We start from the raw sequence: 20,897 nt of genomic DNA, 5'->3' as shown, positions 1-20,897 counted from the left end.
AGGTAATTTTAAACATACTTCATGCTTCGTTACGTTGGATACAGTGGGGACTAACATCATTACACATGAATAAAATTTAAATAAAATTAAATCTCAGTCTCAGCCTTTCATATCCATTTATGGAATTCCAAGACTGTTTATAGACCTGAGTATGCAGAAATGTTCATGTACACAAATTTAAAATAAGACATTTGTACTACGTGCAACAAGAAGAAGGAGTAGAAAGAATAAGTAACGCCATAAAAAACTCATCCCGAAAACTCTTTCATAAAATGTAACTAAACCCAAGCAATCAACAGTTGTTCATTTGTTTGCATTGTCTCTTGTTTATCTGTTTGTTTGTCTTTTTATTTCTTATTTTTTTATTTCATTACTTTTTTAAAAGCATATTTATATTCATAATTGTTGTTTCTTTCTTACTTCTATCCAAGATTGAACCCCATATTATTGCTTTGTTAGTATGTATGCACTGAATGGTGAATAAAGGGTTAAGAAAAACAACTGCATGTAGCATAAAGTGGGCATATCTTTAAAGAGGAGATATGTTGGTATCAATGGATCCCATTTTCATGAAGTTATCTTGAGTTAAAAGGTCAAGGCACAGCTTTGACAGTGGTCATGCCACTTTTTCTCTTGCCAAAATTTAGCTTGACTTTGAAGTGTTATTTAGCCCCCTTCACAAACAGCTAGTTTGACACTTTTGGTTACAGTAAATGCCTTCGTTGTTTCATTTCAGGTGATACCACCATCGTACAAATACATACCAAAAACTAGATAAACTTGATTTCGGAATGTTTCAGCCTAAATGTGGTGAGATAAGATTAGTTTTGATTTTTATAAATTGAGAGCAGGTCAAACCTTTGCCCTGAGCCCAGAGGGAATTGTATGTGTGTCTGTGTGTATACAGGCAGGTATTGATGTGTAATTAAAGCTGCGATCGATGTGTTGTTAAGTCAGATGGACTGTTGTATCTTGTTTCAATCTGCTGTTATCAGCATCTGTTGAACATAGTCTGCTTCTTTTTCTTTCCCACAGATCTCAGTGGCCTTCTGCTCACTTGACATGAACATATGATGTATCTTGATGTCTTGAAGATTTAATCTGATTAATTTCACATCTGCAGCCCAGGTTGCTATGTTGCTTTACAGGCCAAGTTGCCTTAAACTTCCTGGATATGTAAATTGGTTGTTCCTGATTGGATTTAATGCAATTTCTCTTGATCTATGTGGAGTGGAGACACTCAGCATTCACACTCTGTTTGTTATTGTATTTTTATCTGTTTGCAGTTGACTTGTTTATTTAAGACCATCTTCACTGTGTGTGTTTCACCTTGATTTTTCACTTTGTCCCTGTAATCAGTCAAGTTGCTTCCTACTACTGAGATAAGAACAACGCTGTAGTTATCATTGATGTGTTGGTTGATCGGTTAACCAATTGTTAGCTAAGTTAGTTAATTAATTATACCTGATCCCTGCCGGTAATCAGTGAGAAATACTTGTTTCCATATTCCTGAAATATGTAAATAAAGTGGTAAAAGTTAAGACACTTAATAAGTGTGTTTGTTTCTATGGTTTCAGGTGATCCTGACAGTTTACCTCAATGACACGCAGCAAATGCTAACTGAGGTCCCAGTTACTCCGGCAACCAGAGTGATTGACGTGGTCGAGTACTGCAAAGAAGCCGGCGAGGGGGAGTGTCACCTGGCTGAAGTATGGAATGGACATGGTGAGTCCACTAAGGGTGTAGATCACAAGATTAATCACAACACGATTTTATATTGATTCTTTGTACAATTCTATGTTTGCTGATATCACAAAATCAGCCACAATAGGATTCGATTTAGTTCAGCCCTAGAGTCCATCCATCCATCTAGATGAGATTAGTAACATTTTGACAAAGACATTTTAATATATTTAAAACATCTTTTAAAAGACAGGACTGATAAGACAAAGGAAGCAAGGTAAAATAACATTTTTAAAAAGTTTTCATCTATACAGATGATAAGATATTGTACACATAAATGACACGGTTCTCCATGAGCATTCAATTTGCAGGATTAGTTTGCTGCAGCACCTGCTCATTTTAAAAATAAAATGTTATATAAACTGATATTAATCTAATCTAGTTTTTAAACACACATTAGGCGGTGATTGAATTTATTTAATCATATATATCCACACATTTTGGTTTGTTGAACATTAATGCAGTAAAGCATGAACTAGACTTGGGCATTATCACAGTATTATGGTATACCAGAGTATTTAGAAATTCTAAAGGAGGGCACCTGGTGGCTCAGTGGATAGAGCAGGCACCCCATGTATAGAGGCTGCATCCTCGCCGCAGCGGCCCTGGGTATGACTCCGGCCTCGGCCCTTTGCTGCATGTTATTCCTCTTTCTCTCCCCATTTTACACTTGTGCTGTCCTACAGATTAAAGACAAAAACGCCCCAAAAAATATCTGGAAAAAAAAAAAAAAAGAAATTCCAAAGGTATGTTTTTCAGTACTGTCATAAATACATGCACTCCGCTTTCTATTAAACTCATTGTATGTAGTGCACAGCATGCATCGCCAGAGCTCAGTCTCTGGTCATTACTGGTGGAACAGGGAGCTGAGCTGAAAGGCACAGTGACACCTAGGGGAGGAGGGAGAAGTTAAAGGACTGTAAACAGCCGGCAGACAGCATCATAGAGAGAAAAACAGCATGTTTTTTTACCTGTACCTTGGTAAATTACGGATTTATTTCGACCAATCAGGAGCTGGTAATTGTTGGTTAGTGCTGCAAACTTATACTGACTTAAACCCTTTACCCCAGTGAAATTTCAGGAAGATATGAGGATATGAAAAAGTAAGATTCTGCCCAACCCACTGAAGGTGCATTACGACGTGATGATGATCATAATTAATATTGTTGTTTTGCTGTGTTCAGTCAGATCTGCATTTCTATACACACATGCACAAACCTAATTCATCACCATGTCCATTACTAATATAATTACTGTTGACAGCGTCTTTGGAGTGTTTTGAGAGCATTAGAGTATTTACATGATCATAATCTGGACTCATATGACAGGATAATCACAGAGTGACTCGGGCTGAGATGGTTGCTTGCTTTGAAGCTGGTTGTAAACACAGTCAGACCTACATCGCCGCTACACCTTGTGAAATCAATAGTCCTAAGTGCCCTCTGTATACAGTATGCCATTGTAAACTCAAATAGACCAGTCCATCACATGGACACACTGAGAGCCACTGTGTCCATTAACGTGTGGCCTACATTCATTCAATCATAGCTGTTGAAGTAGTGATCCACATAACAACACAGTGTGTTTGTGTAGCGCTGGGGTGTGAGCGAGCGGTCAGACAGCCTATAAATGGCTCTGATACAGGACTGTTTCTTGCAGGGAGATGCTGTGAAGCAGCACATAATAGATGTTGGTATAAATCATGTTGCTGTGTGATGAGAGGCCATGCCTCAAGGCCAGAACTGGCCTCACAGCTGGTGTGTGTGTGTGTGTGTGTGGGCGTGAAGGCTTTGTCTACATGGTTGTGTATTGTTAGCTATAGATTGGTGTCTGTGAGAATATTGCTGGAGGGTGGTTGACAACGCTAGAATACAATGACTTTGGCCTCTTTATTCATATAAATGTGTGAATATTGACAGACATACTGACAAGTTTGAATTATTAGATAAAAAATATGAATAATACAAATGATTTTATGTCAGTCAAAGTGTCAGCCATTAAACGCCATTTTTTTTGTGAAGTTGTTTAACCCATTGTTTGCCGTTATCATGGAGTGAGCCTTTTAAAAAAAAGAGGTATAGAAACTTAAGTGAAAGCTCAACCCCAGTATGGAGAAACAGGCAGGAAACTGACATGTAGCTTAGCGATGTAGTGCTGTGGATGGGGGCGGCGGCAAAATATATTTTAGCTACCTAAAAAAATCTATATCAGTTAAAGTGTATGCTATATTAAGAATATTTTGACTGCGTCACTTTGATGCAGACAGCCTGTTTAAACAAGTAGAGGGATTAACTGCTTCAGTTCCCCATCTATGCTCTCATCAAAGCCACCAGACTCCATTGAGAAAAACAGCATTTTTTTCCCTGCCAATTAGCAGGTTTATTAGGAAAGAAGTTAGATGGAGTCACCTCAAAAGAATCACAACACTCTTTGTGTTTAAGGACAAAAATGACCAAAAAGGAGGAAGAGGTTAGACTTGTTGTTTTTTTTATGTCAAAACCAAAAAAAAATGCAAGGCACACTGTTAAAAGTTACAAAGCCTTTGATAAATGGGCTTGATGCCTACACGTTTCAACTTACAGTCTTCATCAGGACAGTATTTTTGTTAATTGGAAAGGTAAAAATGGTGCTTCTATCAATATTTTTATATTAATGTATATAAAATTAACCCTTTGAATCCTGAGCAAATTTGCTTGATTTTTCACAAAAACATGGGAGGAAGGCATTAAACAACAAAAATGAAAAATTGGAATAGAACAAAAAATGAAAAAAAAAACCAAAATAAATAAAAATAAAAATAAAAAATAATAAACAAATGAATAGTACAAGAACATTACCTGAAAGATAGTGAAAAAAAGAAAGAAAGGAAGAAAAATAATGTTTTTATAGTTATAGCTAGCTTTTATAAAATATTCTTCTAAATCTATTAATGTCTTACAATAGATGGAACATTTCTTGCTAAGTTCCTCCTTGCCCTTTTGCCAGTGTTTTTGAAAGAACTCACACCAAGTTGCTCAAGGTTCAAAGATTTAAATACCTTTGAAAGGCATCTGAAATAAGAGAACTAAGATGTTGCTCCAGTTTTCAAACAGTTAATATGCAGTATATTAAATAATATCAGTCATCTAATGTACGTTTTCTCTGGATAATATCAAAAAAGACACTCTGTTAGGCCTAGCCTAACATCTTCTCCCCCTCTGTCTCTCCACAGAGCGCATTCTCCCTCAGGAGGTGTTATTGTTGGATCTCCTCCAGCAGTGGGGAGCCAGGAGGCCAGAGGTCAGCTTCTACCTCAGACACTGCCCGTCCTGGACACAAGGTGCAGTAAAACAAACACACTCTGTGGTGATTTCACCCAGACTTCTCATATGAGTATCATAACTCACTGACAAGAACAGTTTTCACAGAGATTTTTTTTCAGTATTGAGGGACAATCAGTCCCATGTAGAAAACACACAAACATAGAGAGCTGGTGGCGTGTGTGTGTGTGTGTGTGTGTGTGTGTGTGTGTGTGTGTGCGTGTGTGTGTGTGTGTGTGTGTGTGTGTGTGTGTGTGTGTGTGTTTGAGGTTTAGAGGTTAGGTCAGTAATTACCCAGATAAGATGATTAGAGTTAGAGTTACATAACATGACCAGGGTAAATTTGAGGGGGAGGGGGGGACAGAGACGAGGATGGAAAAATGTTTGGTCTGCGGCAGAAATGTCAGGTGATAATTTGACTATAAAACTCAGTTAAACCTTTGAAATGTGGAGCGAGATCACTTTTCTTGTGCTGCCTTCAGATGCCTTTCAAATGTATTTAAACTTTTGAACCCTGAGCAAAATGGTGCAATTTCTTTCAAAAACACGGGGGAAAATGGTTATTGGCAACTTGGTAAGAAATGTTCTACAAATTACAGGAAATTAATTGATTTAGAAAATTATTTTTAAAAAGGTAGGACAAACTGTATAGGGAAAAATTATACTTACAACGATCATAATTATGTATTTAAAATTAAGTTACAGAATCCCTATGATTTTTAGGCACTTTTTCCATTTTATTTCTTGTTTATTTTAATTTATAAATACATAAATTAAAAGAAAATATATATATGTACACACTCTCACACACACACACACACACACACACACACACACACACATATATATATAAATACTTACATTTTCTGGTAATTTTCTTCTACTTATTGTTTTTTGGATCATTTCGTCTTTCTTTGCTCATTGCCTTCTTTCCATGTTTTGAAAGAAATCACACCAATTTGCTTAGGTTGCAAAGGGTTAATCAACAATTATACTCAACCAGTGGCATTGATGCCTATCCAAAATAGCCACAGTAAATTATTTTCTTTTAAACTCATCCAGCAAAAAAAGAATACATTAATGACTGTGTTTATTAGTACATCCTCTTGCCCAACACAAACAACAGGCGGCTGCCACTGTGACAGCGTCACTGTACTGTAGAAACTGCTGTGTTTAACTGTCTGCTCCCTGCAGAGACAGGACAACCTCACCACCTGCTGGTGCATTCAGTTTGTTCCCCCATTGATTAAAAACATAATTTCCTGTCATTACAATCCCATCATTATCATATGCCTGTGAACTGCCAAGTCTATTTTGAATAATTAATTAGTCATAACACTTTTTTTCTCTTAACCCCTTGAAACCTTGAGCGGCATCACTTTTCTTCTGCTGCTTTCAGATGCCTTTCACAAGTATTTAAACCTCTGAACACTGAACAAATTGGTGCAATTTTTTTCTAAACAGCAATGAACAACTGTCTAATAAATGTCTCACAAATGACAACAAACTAGTAGCTTTACAAAGTTATTTTTGATAAGCTAGGAAAAATGTGCAGTAAAAAAAGAAAAGAAATAGTGGAAAACTGTACTTATAATTATCATAATTACATACTTAAAGTTATGTGACAAAATCATTATATTTTTAGCACATTTTTCAGGTTATTTCTATGTTCATTTTTAAAAAAAAAATTTTTTATTTTATTTTATTTTATTTTTTTTACTTTTTTATCTCAATTAAAAAACAAGGTAAACTAATTTTCTTGTACTTTTTTATTAACTTCTTTCATATTTTGGGTATGTTTCTCTTTTTGTTACTAATTGCCTTCTTCCAATTTTTAAAAAAAATAAATAAATAAAGTCAGTTGGCCCAGTGACTAATAAGATCTTCAAGTTGACCAAAAATTAAAATAGGTTAAAACTGCATATGGAAGGGGATGCTGCCTTTACAAGGATGTCATTTATTCACTTAAAAAATTATTATTTTCAAATAATGTATGTAAAGCAATTTCATTGGGAATTAAGTGTCGGCACCAGCAAAAATGTCATACCGATCATTTAATTCTCAAAAAATTAAAATGCTATCATAATATCTGAGCTTAAATCTTTCAATGCTCCACTTGTTCTCATTCCTATCAAACGTTTGGTCGACAAAGAACAAATTTGAGCACAAGTTTCTATTCCTGCCGTTTCCCGTCCAGTCATGCTTCATGTGCCAGCAGATCAGTAATAGGTTTAAGAGCAGCACGGTGAGATCAGATGCAGATAAAAAGAGCAGCAGTTCATTTGGCCGCCTGCTGTGGAGAGCTTTTCCCCCTGCTCCTCCAGCACTAGACTGAGATACAGATGTGGTTCTGATTTGAATGAGTGTCATCCAACGTGTCGGACGCTGGTCGATTCCCCCCCTGCAGCACACAAACTGTCCCTGCAGTTTGCTGCCAACTGGTGTTTGGCTCTTCACATTAATATAACAGCTTCTTAAACCAGCCAATTACTCTCCAAGGACCCGAGCAATACGTTGCCCTGATGTACTACCCTCTCCCAAGCTTATTTAACATCATCTGCCCTCTGCGGCTTATTGAAGGTGCCTGTGGCTAGTTTGCACCTCCCACACAAGGACACGCTCACACTGCTCTCCTCCCATATAATCAGCCCGGTAATTGAGAATGAAATGTTCGTATCGGGATGGAACAGAGGTGATTCATTAGTTGTAAGTGAATCCAGGCCCACCACAACTAATAAATTAAGCATATTATACGATGGCTTCTCTGTCAAATACAGTCACTATATAACTGCTCAATTGAATGTAAATGCTGTATTAAGTTCTCTCTTGAATGTAAGATACTATTTTATCTGCTCAATTGAATGTTAAGTACTGCATTGACTGCTCTATTGACTGGAGGTGAAACTCAGAGCTGGTGGGGATTAGCCCAGATTGAGCCTGTCTGGTCTTAGTAGAATTAAAAGGAATGATGCTATTTATAGATTGTACACAGAGAGAAAGGTGGAGCAAGGTATAGATCAGATAAGGGAAATTCCACGTTTTTCTTCCACTCATAATTTAATTTTTTTTTGCCTAAGTCCATCTGTAAATCTGTCCGACCAATTCTTGTGCATGCAATAACTCAAGGACAGCTCAGGGGAATTCCTTAAGATTTGGCACAGATGTCCAATTGGACTCAAAATAATAATGAGAATGTGGTCGTCAAAGATCAAGGTCACTGTGACCTAGTGTCCGGCTTATTCTTGTAAAGGCAGTATCTCAGGAAGGCCTTGAAGAAGAGGTCATTTCCTTCTAGATTTTGGTGGCCAAAGGTCAAAGATCAAGGTCAATGTGATTTCTTCTGTGTAATTCATGTGAACACCTGAGAACAGATTCAGGGATGTTTTTCCAATTTTGGCACAAATGTCCACTTGGATTTAAGGACAAAATGGCTGGAATTTGGTAGTCAAAGGTCAAGGTTACTGTGATCTTGCATCTGTCTTATTCTCATAAACATTATATCTTAAGAAGGCCTTAAGGGAATTTCCTCAAATTCAGCACAAACGTCCACTTGGACTCATGGATAATCTGATTAAAGAGTTTTGGCCATAACTCAAGAATTTACATGCCAGTTACAACAAAATTTCACACAAATGTCTATGTGGATAAAATTATGAAGTGATGACATTTTATATCCAACTTCAGTGTGACATCATAATGTTCTGCAAAAACACTTTTCTAGCTATTACTCAACGCAACTGAGTTGCAGAGGCATACAAATGTGAGGTGCTATTTCTGCTTATTTTTAGCCATAATTTTAAAGCTTCTTAAAGATGTTTTTGATCTTCTGTTACAGCTTTATATATAATCAGCATAGAGTCAATCTTATTGCAGCACCTTTACCTCTGTGTTTCAGTCTTGTCAGGCAAGTTGCCAGCAACGTCCACTGCATCCTGAAGAAAGACTGAATATAAATAAGGACAGGGCTAACAAGGACACCTAAATACAATAACACTTTCCACACCAGAATACATAACAGAATACTGAGTCAAGAACATGATTGATATGAAAAATGTAAGGATATGTATATGCACTATGAAGAAATGGTCAGGGTATTAATATATTTACAATACATTAACATTTTGATGGAAATAGTGAACGTGTGATTTATATGAAGTGTAATGCAAAGTGATTTTTCTCACCTTAAGACCGACATTGCCTCTTTTTTGTCTTGAGTGTAATTTACACACATTGAATGGTTAATAAAGGTCACGGCAGTCAGTCACATGTTCCTGCAGTCTGCTAGGCTGCAAGGCTCCACTCACCTATGCCCGTTTTCATTTCAATATTTCATGCTTAGATTTCACTTTCATTGTTCATTTATATGCAGGAAGTCTGCAGCCTTTGGAGCAGAGCTGGACCACAGACGCAACAGAGAGTGCTAATGACAGGGTAGGTGGGGACACACGTGCGCGCACGCACACACACACACACACACACACACACACACACACACACACACACACACACACACACACACACACACACACACTGGAGCTGGGCTGGAGCTGCAGGACAGGCAGTGTTATGCATCTCTAATTAGTTCAGTCTCAACATCCAGGACCTATTGTGGATTGTGTATATAAAGATCTCTACACTGTAATACATTGTGATATTGCTGAAAGCTTCAGTCTGTGTCAAACACTTTCAGTATACACCTGTTGTCTGCAGTAAAGGCCGGCACCTGAATTTATCCTGCTGTGATAAATAGGCCCATACACACATATGTATAAATGTGCATTCAGAGCAAGTGAAAAGTCCAATTTACTGATTACTATTGTGTCCCGAAACCTTAATGTCCACAATACCAGTATCTTAAAGCCCAGACGAAACAATATTCATCAAAGCCTTTGGTTTACCTTTGAGATATGATAAACTTATTGCCAATACAAGCCCCCTTGAAACTGAACAAATAATCTATAAAAAAAAATACTTTAACATTTTGGGACAAAAGAATGAAATAAAGCTACAGCAAGGAGAAAAATGTGTCAAAAATCCTAGATGTCCCTACAATGTAAAGGCTATGAACCGAGCGGGAACTTCTGCACATACTCAATGGGCTGCATTCTGAGAAAGCAAACCTGGAAGCTACAAACTTTTTTAGTGTATACGCCAGTTTAGCAGTGCCATTGGAATGAAAAAGTTCCATCTTGGCATCCGGGATGCAGGCTGGGGTGGCGGATGGGTCACAAAACATGAGACTTTCTTCTTCTTCTTTCTTTACACCTTTTCTTTCTTTACATTAACTTTTCCTGCCTAAACCTATTCTACATGACTTTACTTTAAGTACATAACTTTCCATTACGTAGCTATGTAATGTAATTCATAGGGTGCTAATTTGTTAATTTTTATGCAAATCACTGTATAAGGATACAATGCTGATACACTCTCTCACACACACACTCATGTAAATGAAATGAATCCAAGACTTTACATTTTAACACTTCGATTTTTATGTGAATGAAATAAAAAAGTTATAAAGTATTTAATGGTGACCTTTAAGAATGCTTTGGCTGTTTCTCTGTTTCCCGAAAATATTGAAATATTCCTTTAATATATCTGTAAGCTGCTTGTTGTGATATTTGGCACACTTCTGATATAAAGCATTACAAGCTTAGTGTTAGAGACTGGTAGCCGCTACATAAAACCGAATCCAGTGTGCAACCAAATAGTGGTGTTTGCATGTTTTATGATCTTAAAGTAGCCTCATTTAATATAGGGAACGCAAATAATATAATATAATATTTTGGTGCGAATGAGTGTTTACACACGTATTTACAGCATGTTGTATTTGCATAATGGTGTCTAGGTATTTGTCTGTGTGTAGTCTGGTGGATTAGCACATGGATAAGTGACAGCTATGATATAATAGTTATCTACCAGTAAGAACCATGTAAAAACACACACACACACACACACACACACACACACACACACATGTTCATACAGTATAATTACAATAATTTTATCCACAGCCAAGGAAAAAAGAGAAAATAGGAATTAGCCTTCTGTCATTGCCGTTAGCGAAACATGTTTTGCTAGCTTGCTTAGCCTGTTATCTTCCCCACAAAATACTGAGTCATGGGGTAAAAAGAGCAGCTGAGCTCATGCTAGCAGCTATTTATTTATCACTAACAGCTATTTTCAACCATGCTCGCTATTGTGTTTAACCCCAGGCCAGACTGCTTTGTTCATGACGGTGGGGCCTCGGTTAGCAAGTCACCAGCCATGTTTGCGTGCATGTCTCTGCGTTGGCCAGTCTGCTGGTTAGTCAGCCAGTGTGTGTGTGTGTGTGTGTGTGTATGTGTGTGTGTGTTGGTCAGTCAGTGAAGGTAGGATTAGCTTGGTCCCATGACATAACCAGGCTAAGAGGATTGTTAGCTAGCCAAACAGCTCCTCCTCCTCCTCCTCCTCCCTCTCCTCTTCCTCTCACTTGGTGCACTTCTTCACAGTCGTCTTGAGGTCTTTCTTCGTACTCTACCTTTTACGCGCAAAAACAAAGAGTTTGAGACAAGACAGGAGCGAGGGGGTAAGTTCTGGGAATGTGTTTATTCTCTGTAGGTGTGTGTGTGATGCTCAGCAAAGTGTGTGTGTGTTTGGTTTACACTTTCAACCCACCTTACACTCTTTTGCCTTCTTCCCACATCAGCTTGTCATACATAAAGAAGACTTGAGAAACTTGAAGTAGGAGTGAATGTAGAGGTGACTTTGAAATGGAGTGTCTTAGTGCGCTTTACTTTCTTTTCCTTTAAAGTTTTTTTTTTTCAAGTTGTTTTCGTACTTTGTTCATAATCCAAATTACACTCACACACATTGGCAGGCAGGCAGTTTGTCTGTGTGTCAGGGCGGGACTGCTGGCAGTGTGTTTCTGCACTGTGTGTGTGTGTGTGTGTGTGTGTGTGTGTGTGTGTTAGTGGCACACCATCAGAGCACAGTGTGTGTTTAGGTCAGTGTGGTTTCAACTGGACGGTGTGGCGTCTTTGGGCCATTTGTGTTTGGACTTGACAGTGTTATTTTGTGTGTGTGTGTGTGTGTGTGTGTGTGCGTGCATGTGTCACTGAGAGATGTGGATGCATGACTCCATGTCAGGGTGTGACTTGCTCTATATAATCATATCCAAAAGCTTGCAGTTACTCACTCTGTCTTTCTTTCTCTCTCTTGCACACAAATGCACGCACGCACACACGCACACACACACACACACACACACACACACACCAGACGATGCCTTTTATTCCCACAAAATGATGTACACATGACACTGCTGACAGTTTTGTGTGTGTGTGTGTGTGTGTGTGTGTGTGTGTTGGTGTTCAGCAGTTTCAGATGTTATTCAACACAGTCATCTCAATACTAAAGTCATTACTCATTGCAGCGAAATGCTTTTTTTAAATATTACTTAAACAACTGCAGAAATTCAGAATAAGTCAGTCTTCCCTCCTTTCTTTACACAGAAAATCAGTATGTGTTCTTGTCATTCTTTTACTGAAAAAAAGCCAACTACAGACTTAGTGTTAAATAATTGACATTTTCCATTTCTTCAGGTTTTAGATTCAGTTTTTTCTGTTGTTACAATGCTGTAGTTAACATGTGATAAGGTTTAGGCACAAAAAACACTTGGTTAGGAAAAGATCATGTTTTGGTTTAGAATACTGATTTTTGGTGCCACATTCACTTCGGAAATATGCTGATGTTGCTTTAAAATACCTGAAAAAAACAGCTGGTTTCAAACAGTAGTCTGCTTCTCCATTATCCACATTTACCCCTTTTCCACCAAAATTGTCATGTGTTAATTTCAGACTGCTTCCCCACCGCATGTGAACACACTCCGCTGCAGAAGATGAGTTTGTCTTTCTGTCAGCTTGTGTGTGCATGTTGGGGTTTTGTTGGTGTGTCTTTGCAACATCACTGACAGGCAAGAGCACAGGTAAACAGTAGACAGGGGTACGAACAGATGTCTTTGAAAACTTTCTAGTGGTTTCTTCTCTTTCTACTTATTTAGTTTTTCTTTTAAACTCGGTGCAGGCTAATGTGAAATACTGTTTTAGCGCAGCTTAGGAGGAGATGGACAGTAATTAGTGAAGGCACATCATTGAATCTCGCCGGTTAAGGAGCTGAAATTAGGGCGTTAACGTGGGTGTTCTGTCCCCATCAGTGTCGATCGGAGTCTGGGGTGATAAATACCCGTGCTTACTGCAAAGTCAATTGACCCGGGTGTGAATGCCGATCGTAGGCATTGCATCAAAAAGCCAGATATTAACTGGTGTTAGTGGGTTTTTTTTGTGCAATAGGAATAAGGCTGTTGAGATACAATGGATTTCTCCAACTCAAAGAACCAAAGTCCAAATGGGCCCCGCACCCATCTGTCAACAACTAATAAATGCATTTTTAAGAAAAGTTTTCATAATAAAAAAAAAAATACAATTATGCTGGGTGCACATCATGAGATTGTACTGTGCTTTTCAGACACTATCCCATTGCAGTATGGTCACCCAAAATGCATTTTAATGCAAGGTGTCAAGGGCTTTTTAGAAGGTTTGGCATGATACTAATGCAATGTAAGTATCTGTTTTTGCAGAAAGGTATAATGCCAACATCTCCTTCTGGTGACTGGGCTGGAAAAGGAGTAGGGATCCTTTTCCCTTTGTTTGCCCACAGTGCATAATCAGCTATTAGTATGTAGTGATCTGGTCAGAGCCCAGCTGGATTTTAATGAGGTGGTGGAATAATTTGCACAGAAATTTGTGAGGAACAAATGCTCCCTTTAAAGTCAGACAGCTCACAATGTTACTGTATTTAAGCTTGTCTAATGAATAGTGGGTTCATTTAACAGGTTCCAGGATCAGTGCTTCGGTTGGAATTCATGTTTAGAGTTTTGTTGTCCTGATTGTGGCAGACTAAGGGCATTGGATAGAAAATGCATCTTGTTGTTACACTTGTAGGCGTGCTCAGTCTCTATGAGTTTTTGAACTTACAAAACACATCTGTCATATATCAAATGTCTGGTATATTTTGATGGTAAACAGCAGGTAGATGGTATAAGGGGAATTTCCTCAGAAATGAGTAACTTTCTGACTTCATCCCTTTCAGTTTGAGCAAGTTTTTTATGTGTTCACCCAGGTGATAGCAATGGTTGGCACTGTGTTTTCTGGTTGAACATATGTCCGGAATTTCTTCAAATTTGGCACAAGGATCTGGTTGGATTTCAGAATGAACAAAATATATTGTAGTGGTCACAGGTCAAAGTCCAAGGTAACATATTTTTTTTGTCCATTTCTTTCTCATTATATCTCAAGAAGACCATGTGGAAATGTCTTTAGATTTGGCACGAACGTCTACTTGGACTCAAGGATGAACTGATCAAATTTTGGTGATCAAAGGTTAAGGCCACTGTGACCTTGCATCTGTCACATTCTCATAAACAACAACAATACCTCAAGAACTTCTTCAGAGAATTTCTTTAGATCTTGGCACATACATCCACTTGGACTCAAAAATCAACTACATAGATGTTGGTGGTCAAAGGTCAAGGTCACTGTGACCTTGCGTTTGTCATGTTCAAAGGAACAAAATATTTCAAGAAGGCCTTGGGGGGAATTTCTTCAAATTTGGCACGAATGTGCACTTGGACTCAGTAATGAACTGATTAGATTTTGGTGTTAAAAAAGTAAAGGTGAAGATTTCTTTGGCCTCACCAAACAAGTTTTTGGCCATAACTCGAGACTCCATGCATTGATTATGACAAAATTTAACACAAATGTTCAGTTGGTTAAAAAGATGAAGTGATGACATTTTATATCCCAAAGGTCAACTTCACTGTGACATCAACTATTTTTTGGGCCATTACTGAATGTCATAACTCAGGAACAGACATTTGGTTGGATACTGAATTGAAGACATTTATTTTGAAACCGTGATGGTTCTATAGATCACCTGTGCTGCCGGGTGTTTTAAAATTTGTCGTTTACAGCAATATTTGAAGCATTATCAACTGTCATGGATACACGAGTATTGAAACGGACATGGATGTAAACTGAATCTATAACTTGACCGGTTTGCGGAGGCATACAATTGCAAGGTGGTAACTGTAGTTTCTACGTGTTAACCTAAATGATAGTGTTGTAACGTGGTTTGATTAATCAGAATAACCAACTATTTAGGACACAGGGACAATCAAAGTTGACCCTTATGGACAACCATATGAACCTCACACCCAACCTCAGAACGAGCACATAGACTGTCCTACATTTTGAGTGAACACGTGCATACACACACTTAAGCCTCAAGTCATTTGATCCAACTGTGTGTAACTCTACCCCATCTACCCCTCTACACAGCTGTGTGAGAGCTCTGCTGAGGGATATATTAAGAAGTCAGGTTTGTCTTTGTTTTTGTGTGTTTGTGTGCTCTTGACAAAACACACATATATCAGGGGTTGTGTTAATGCAGATCAAGATGAATATTTTCACTTGATGTCATCAACAGCGGTGCCTTCTGTAGGTGTATGATTGTCTGGGTTCAGGGACGTCGGCGGACTCGAATCACTAGATGTGACCAAAGTTTACTTTGCTGATGCAGTGAGAAAAGTTTAAATGTCATAAATATCATGTTATATGTTATTCATACATCCAGGGCATAGAATTTGAAACATGAATTTGTAAGGATTGAAGTATATGTCACATTTTAAGGCATTTATTGTTGAATCTTGACAACAAGTCAAGTGAACTTTGTGAAAATGGACAAAATGGAAAAAAAAATCAGATTTCTTAATGTCACATGCTGTAGTTGTTGGGAAGTCCCTGTTTGGAAGAAATTGCAAACAGGGAGGATCTTGCATTGGAAGATCTTGCATTGTGAATATTCCCTAAATCCCTAAATTGTTCTGTTTTTTGCCAAAATTTGGCCGAGGGGAGGCCCAGAACACGTGCTGTTGATGGATGAGTTGCCGGAGGTGGCGTTAAAAGACGTGACCTCTCAGTTACTCGATGATCTCAATAACCAGCGGGCCACCCTGCTGTGTGAACGCTGGTCACCGCAGTGGTTCTGATAACAGAGTTTTCCCCTCTGGTTGGGCCAGGGCTTCAGGAATGTCTGCAGGCTGTTATTATAGATTAGGAGGAATATTTTTACTGGAGGCGTACAGCAGATGGGAAGGAGATGGGTTTCATTACTGGAGGGACGTATGATCAGAACAACCTGTCTGTGTTTTTGTGTGTGTGTGTGGTATATGTGTGCTTAACTCAGAGAGTGCACACACTGTTGGGAAATACAATACACACACACTGGGAAGGTCAAATATCCCCATATGCTTCAGATTATAACTGTGATGGCAGAGCAGAGCAGTGCACAGCAGCACCACACGATGGCTGTGGTAATCATTACAATGTAGTTACATGTAGCACATGACTATCAGCTTTTACAGTTCTGTCATACAACTATGGCAAATTGCCCGGAAATGGTTTGAAAATCTGTTGACACCAATATAGTAGCAGAAAGTACCAAAAAAGGACTTCTTCAAACAAAGTCCACATGTTTTCCTGCTTATTCCTTTGTGTCCATAAGTTAACCTTCACAGTAAGTTCCTACATGCTGAATTTGCAGCATCAGTCTCACTGAATACAGAGCAAACAGTGTGCAGACTTTTCTGTGTGTCATGGTCTGTTTATGCCGTATTAAGAATTTGCAACTAAAAAGCCTGTAAGCAGCTCTACCAGTGTTGCCAGCCTGATCAGAGCCTTCAGCCTGCCACAGCTGTCTCGCCTGGGTCCAGACCTTTGAAGCTGACCCATTCGTCTGGCATCTTGACATGAAATAGCGATTTCTCGGTCGCAAAACAATCGATCCAAGAAGCGCTAGGGGGTGGGAGTGCTAACGCCATTATCATGCTGTTGTCAAGCTGTTCTACAAAGACGGCGTGTCTTCTCAGTATGAGCCCCAACATAATGATTTGTTTTTACTTTGCTCTGGTCCACTACTATAGGAATACTTCATTTGTGTCTCAAGTACTCACCTTTTGAATTTGTGAAGAAAACTTTGTTTTTCTCACATGCCTCCACAGTGAACGAAGAATCCAAAAATGACAAACGTTCTTCACTCTTCTTCTGAAATGAAGTATATGGTGGCCACGTGCAACAACAGCAAAACTTTATCAAACACATCTGTTTACAAGCAAGTGTCATTTATCCAGTCGTATGCTCAAAACTTCCCAAACACATACATTTTTGGTTAAACCTTACTGTTTGCGTACCTGGTCAATCACACGCATTTGAACTCTGCTAGTGTACTTCATTGAGTTGTTGAGGTGCTTTACTTGTCCTTTCGTGAGATCATTTGTTGATTGAGTTGAGTTTTGCTGTTGTCAAAATTTGATGCAGACACTCCTTATTTCAATTCCTCAAGAATGTTCATTGTTTTGGGATTCTTCATACCACATGGATGCAGGCCAGAAAAAGAAAGTTTTCTTCAGAAATTTTAGGTAACACAGGATGAGTAACAGATATACAAATTAAAGCCCTTCCAACTTTTCCAAGATAATTTCAAAACCAGGAGTTTCAGTAGTTTTAATGAATTTGAATGTCCTTGGTGTGAAGGTTTTTTGAAGCACCCTGAAGGAAAAAAAGAATCCAATTCTGTAGGGAACTTGAAAACTTGAATAGTTCAAACATATCAGTTTCAGCCTAAAAACCTCCTGAATATAAATGAAAATACCAAATTTCAATACTACTAAAAATAGGTTTACTATTTACTTAAAAAAAACCTCAATGAGTTACTTTTAGTCTAATTGGTTTAATAAAAACAACCTACAGTCTGGTCTTACAAAACTGTAAGACATATGTTTTAAATGTCCAATTACTGACTTTTCTGCATCGAGACTTAATTTTTCAAGAGAGCATTGCAATAGTGAATATGTGCAAAGTCATACCTCATCAAAATGAACATGACTGGTTGTTTTTTCCTTATAAGAGGTGCCAACTTTTCCTAGATAATTTCTAACCCAGGAATTTCAATACTTTTAATGAATCTTAATGTCACTGATGTGAATGCTTTTTGAAGGAAAAAAGAATCCAATTCTGAACGGAACTTAAAAACCTGAATAGTTCAAACATATCTGTGTCAGCCTTTAAAATCTCCTCAATATGAATGAACAATGTCATCCAATTTTAATACTAGCAAAAATGTGTTTAACATTTAATTAAAAAAAAACTCAGTGAGTTACTTTTAGTATCCCTACATGTTGTGTTTGCAAATGTCCAGCCAGCACACACAAAGCCGGCTCACACCCACAGATTCCTGCAGCCAGAACAGCAGCACTGGCAAAAATTCCAGTCTGCTTTCATTACTGGATGTGTGTGTGTGTGTGTGTGTGTGCGTGTGTGTGTGTGTGTGTGTGTGTGTGTGTGTGTGTGTGTGCGTGTGTGTGTGTGTGTGTGTGTGTGTGTGTGTACATGTCTGTGTGTGTGTGTTATCTGAGTCAGACAGATGTGTGTCTGTTTCAGAGTGAAAGAGAAAATGTGTGACGCAGCATTTAAGTCACATGTCGCTGTGTGTGTGTGTTTGCGTGTTTGTGTGTGTGTTGGTGTTTGTGTGTGTGTGTGTGTGTGTGTGTTGCAGAGAGCAAGACAGAGAAAAAGAGGAGCTCAATATGACGCAGCAGGAGTCAGTTGTTACTCTCGTGTGTGTCCATTTGCATGCACATACATGTCTTGCGTTTGTCGCTGGACGCGTCCAGCGGGGATGTGTGCCACGAGATCACTGCGGCCGTTAATCTGCCAGCATCATCATCACCACCATCCTCATAATAACACACATCTGGAGCAGGAGGCAGGGGTTGATTGAGAGCAGCTCGTCCCCCATCAGGCTGTGGTGCAGTGATTTCCCTTCTGAGAGAAAGTGGGAGAAGGAGAGAGGGAGGCGTGAGGGGGGAGAGAGAGAGAGAGAGAGAGGGGGATGTCGCTGCAGCAAAAAGCCAGCTGCAGATGGATGACTGAGAGAAAGAGAGATGGAGGGATGCAGATTTAGAAAGCGATGGAGATTAAGAAGAATGGAGGAAGGTGTGGAAGAAGGGGGCGTGGAGGGAGATAGAGATGGTGAGAGGTGTGAGAGGAGAAGGATGGAGGGAAAGAGGGAGGTACAAAAAAGGGATGGGGGTGACTTTCCCTCCCTCTTTTTGCACCAGCTTATAGGTTTACATGTTTGTTTACTGTAGTAATTGAATACAGTGTCACAGTAATGGGCTTTACACGTCATATGAGAACACACCAATGCTGGAGAGAGTTTGGATGAGTGAGAAAGGTGGAGGGAGCGTGGGCCGAGCAAGAGAGAGAAAGAGAGAGAGAGGGGGGGGGAGAGAGTGTCGTAAATCACAGCACATCACCGGGTGGACGAGAGGGAAAGTTGTGATAAGGATCGCTCTCGTTTCCCCCCCTCTCTCCAAGCTTCCCTCTGTCAAGCCTCTGGCAGCGTTTTTCTCTCTGAAACCGTTAAAAAAGGTCCGCTGTTCTCCTCTGAGAGTGCTGTGAGGATGGAGTGGAATGAGGTGGATCTGGTGCAGGAATTCACTGTTGAAGGACAATGCAGCAAAATTAAAGTCCGCTCCTGCAGGATCACATGGGACAGCCTGCAGGTAAATACGGCACAGTGGGGAAGCTGATAGAAAACTGCATGTTAATGTCAGCCGGGGCGCTCGCAGCAGCAGCAGCAGCAGCAGCAGCAGCAGCGCAGTCTGCAGGATGTCGCACGGTGTGTTGACAGCATGAGCAGCAGTATGCATGACACCAACGTTAAGTGTCAGGCAAATTGTTAACTTTTCTGTCGCTGGAGGATGCATGTCATCATTAGCGAGATTTGGAAGACACAGCATTGCCCAGGGGATGCAAACTTTATTGACAGAACACAAATGTCACACTGCTGGCCACACTGTTTTGACTGACAAGTGATCTTTAGTCCAGCAGATGACAGTCTGTGAGATGAAGCAGCTCTTGGTAGTTGTTGAGGGTGTTTGCAATGCAAATATTGTACACACATATCTTTAAATGTCAGCTTTTTAGGTTTTTAGAGTAATGACCGAGCTTTAAAATGTAGTCTTGAAAGCGCCAAGTATGAATGATTTCTGTTTTCATGTTCTTTATTCTTCTTAGGTAAGTGTATGGAAGCAAAACGGCCATAAGGATTATTATTTCATTTTACGAGCTACTGAACATTGAGATGTGAAATTCATTCTTTATTTAATACTTATAATATAGAATCTATAGCTGTGAAATACTTCATTTTGAGAACCATCTTTCTGAATTTATGTGGATTGAATTCCCCTCTTGGAAATTTTCAGAAGATAAATTCCAGTTGTGCAATTCAAAAAAACTTGATTTTAAAGTCCTCCTCCATTCAAAACTGTGGTTTCCTTTTATTTATGTCCCTCAAATGTCTGACCTTGACCACACAGACTTGACTCTGTGCAGAGTTTGTCGCTAGAGAGGTGCTCTCACATTCCTCTGCTGAAGGGGGCTATGTGTGTGAACTTGTGTAAATTCTGAGATGAAATCATACACGGGTAAGACAGATAAATTATGTCACTAATAAGAAAGCCAATGGCTGTTTAATGCAGGAAACGCATATCGTCAAGGGAGCAGACTTTGACTCAACACTGGCAAAGAAACCTTAAACCTCCAGCACAGAGCGGAGTGTCGGTACAGAGAGCAGAGTTAGCATTAGCATAGTGAAAGTATGACAGCAAACATGGTAGAACGTGCAGGTTTTGAATGCAAACCAGACCCAGGAGCTCCTTTCCACTGTCTACTAAAAACCCCACAGTAGCAGATT

At 39.1% G+C, this 20,897-nt stretch overlaps 1 protein-coding gene across 4 annotated transcripts in view; it reads left to right on the top strand.

The window, feature by feature from the left end:
* LOC121953508 (apoptosis-stimulating of p53 protein 1-like) overlaps window positions 1–20,897 on the top strand; it is a 74,827-nt gene that overhangs the window by 17,543 nt on the left and 36,387 nt on the right. For 3 of the 4 annotated variants that reach the window (XM_042500669.2, XM_042500670.2, XM_042500668.2), the window contains exons 2-4: window positions 1,578–1,725; window positions 4,955–5,062; window positions 9,412–9,473. In XM_042500669.2, the coding sequence (XP_042356603.2) occupies window positions 1,578–1,725; window positions 4,955–5,062; window positions 9,412–9,473 (318 nt within the window). Of the gene's footprint in view, window positions 1–1,577; window positions 1,726–4,954; window positions 5,063–9,411; window positions 9,474–19,436; window positions 19,705–20,897 lie in introns of those variants that run through there. The other variant, XM_088087846.1, reaches the window with a different exon arrangement.

The sequence above is a fragment of the Plectropomus leopardus genome, chromosome 14 (assembly GCF_026936395.1).
Source record: "Plectropomus leopardus strain MGB_pleo_1.0 chromosome 14, ASM2693639v1, whole genome shotgun sequence".
Taxonomy (NCBI): domain Eukaryota; kingdom Metazoa; phylum Chordata; class Actinopteri; order Perciformes; family Serranidae; genus Plectropomus; species Plectropomus leopardus.
Note: the sequence above shows the minus strand (reverse complement) of the source record. Positions and strands in the feature narration are given on the sequence as shown.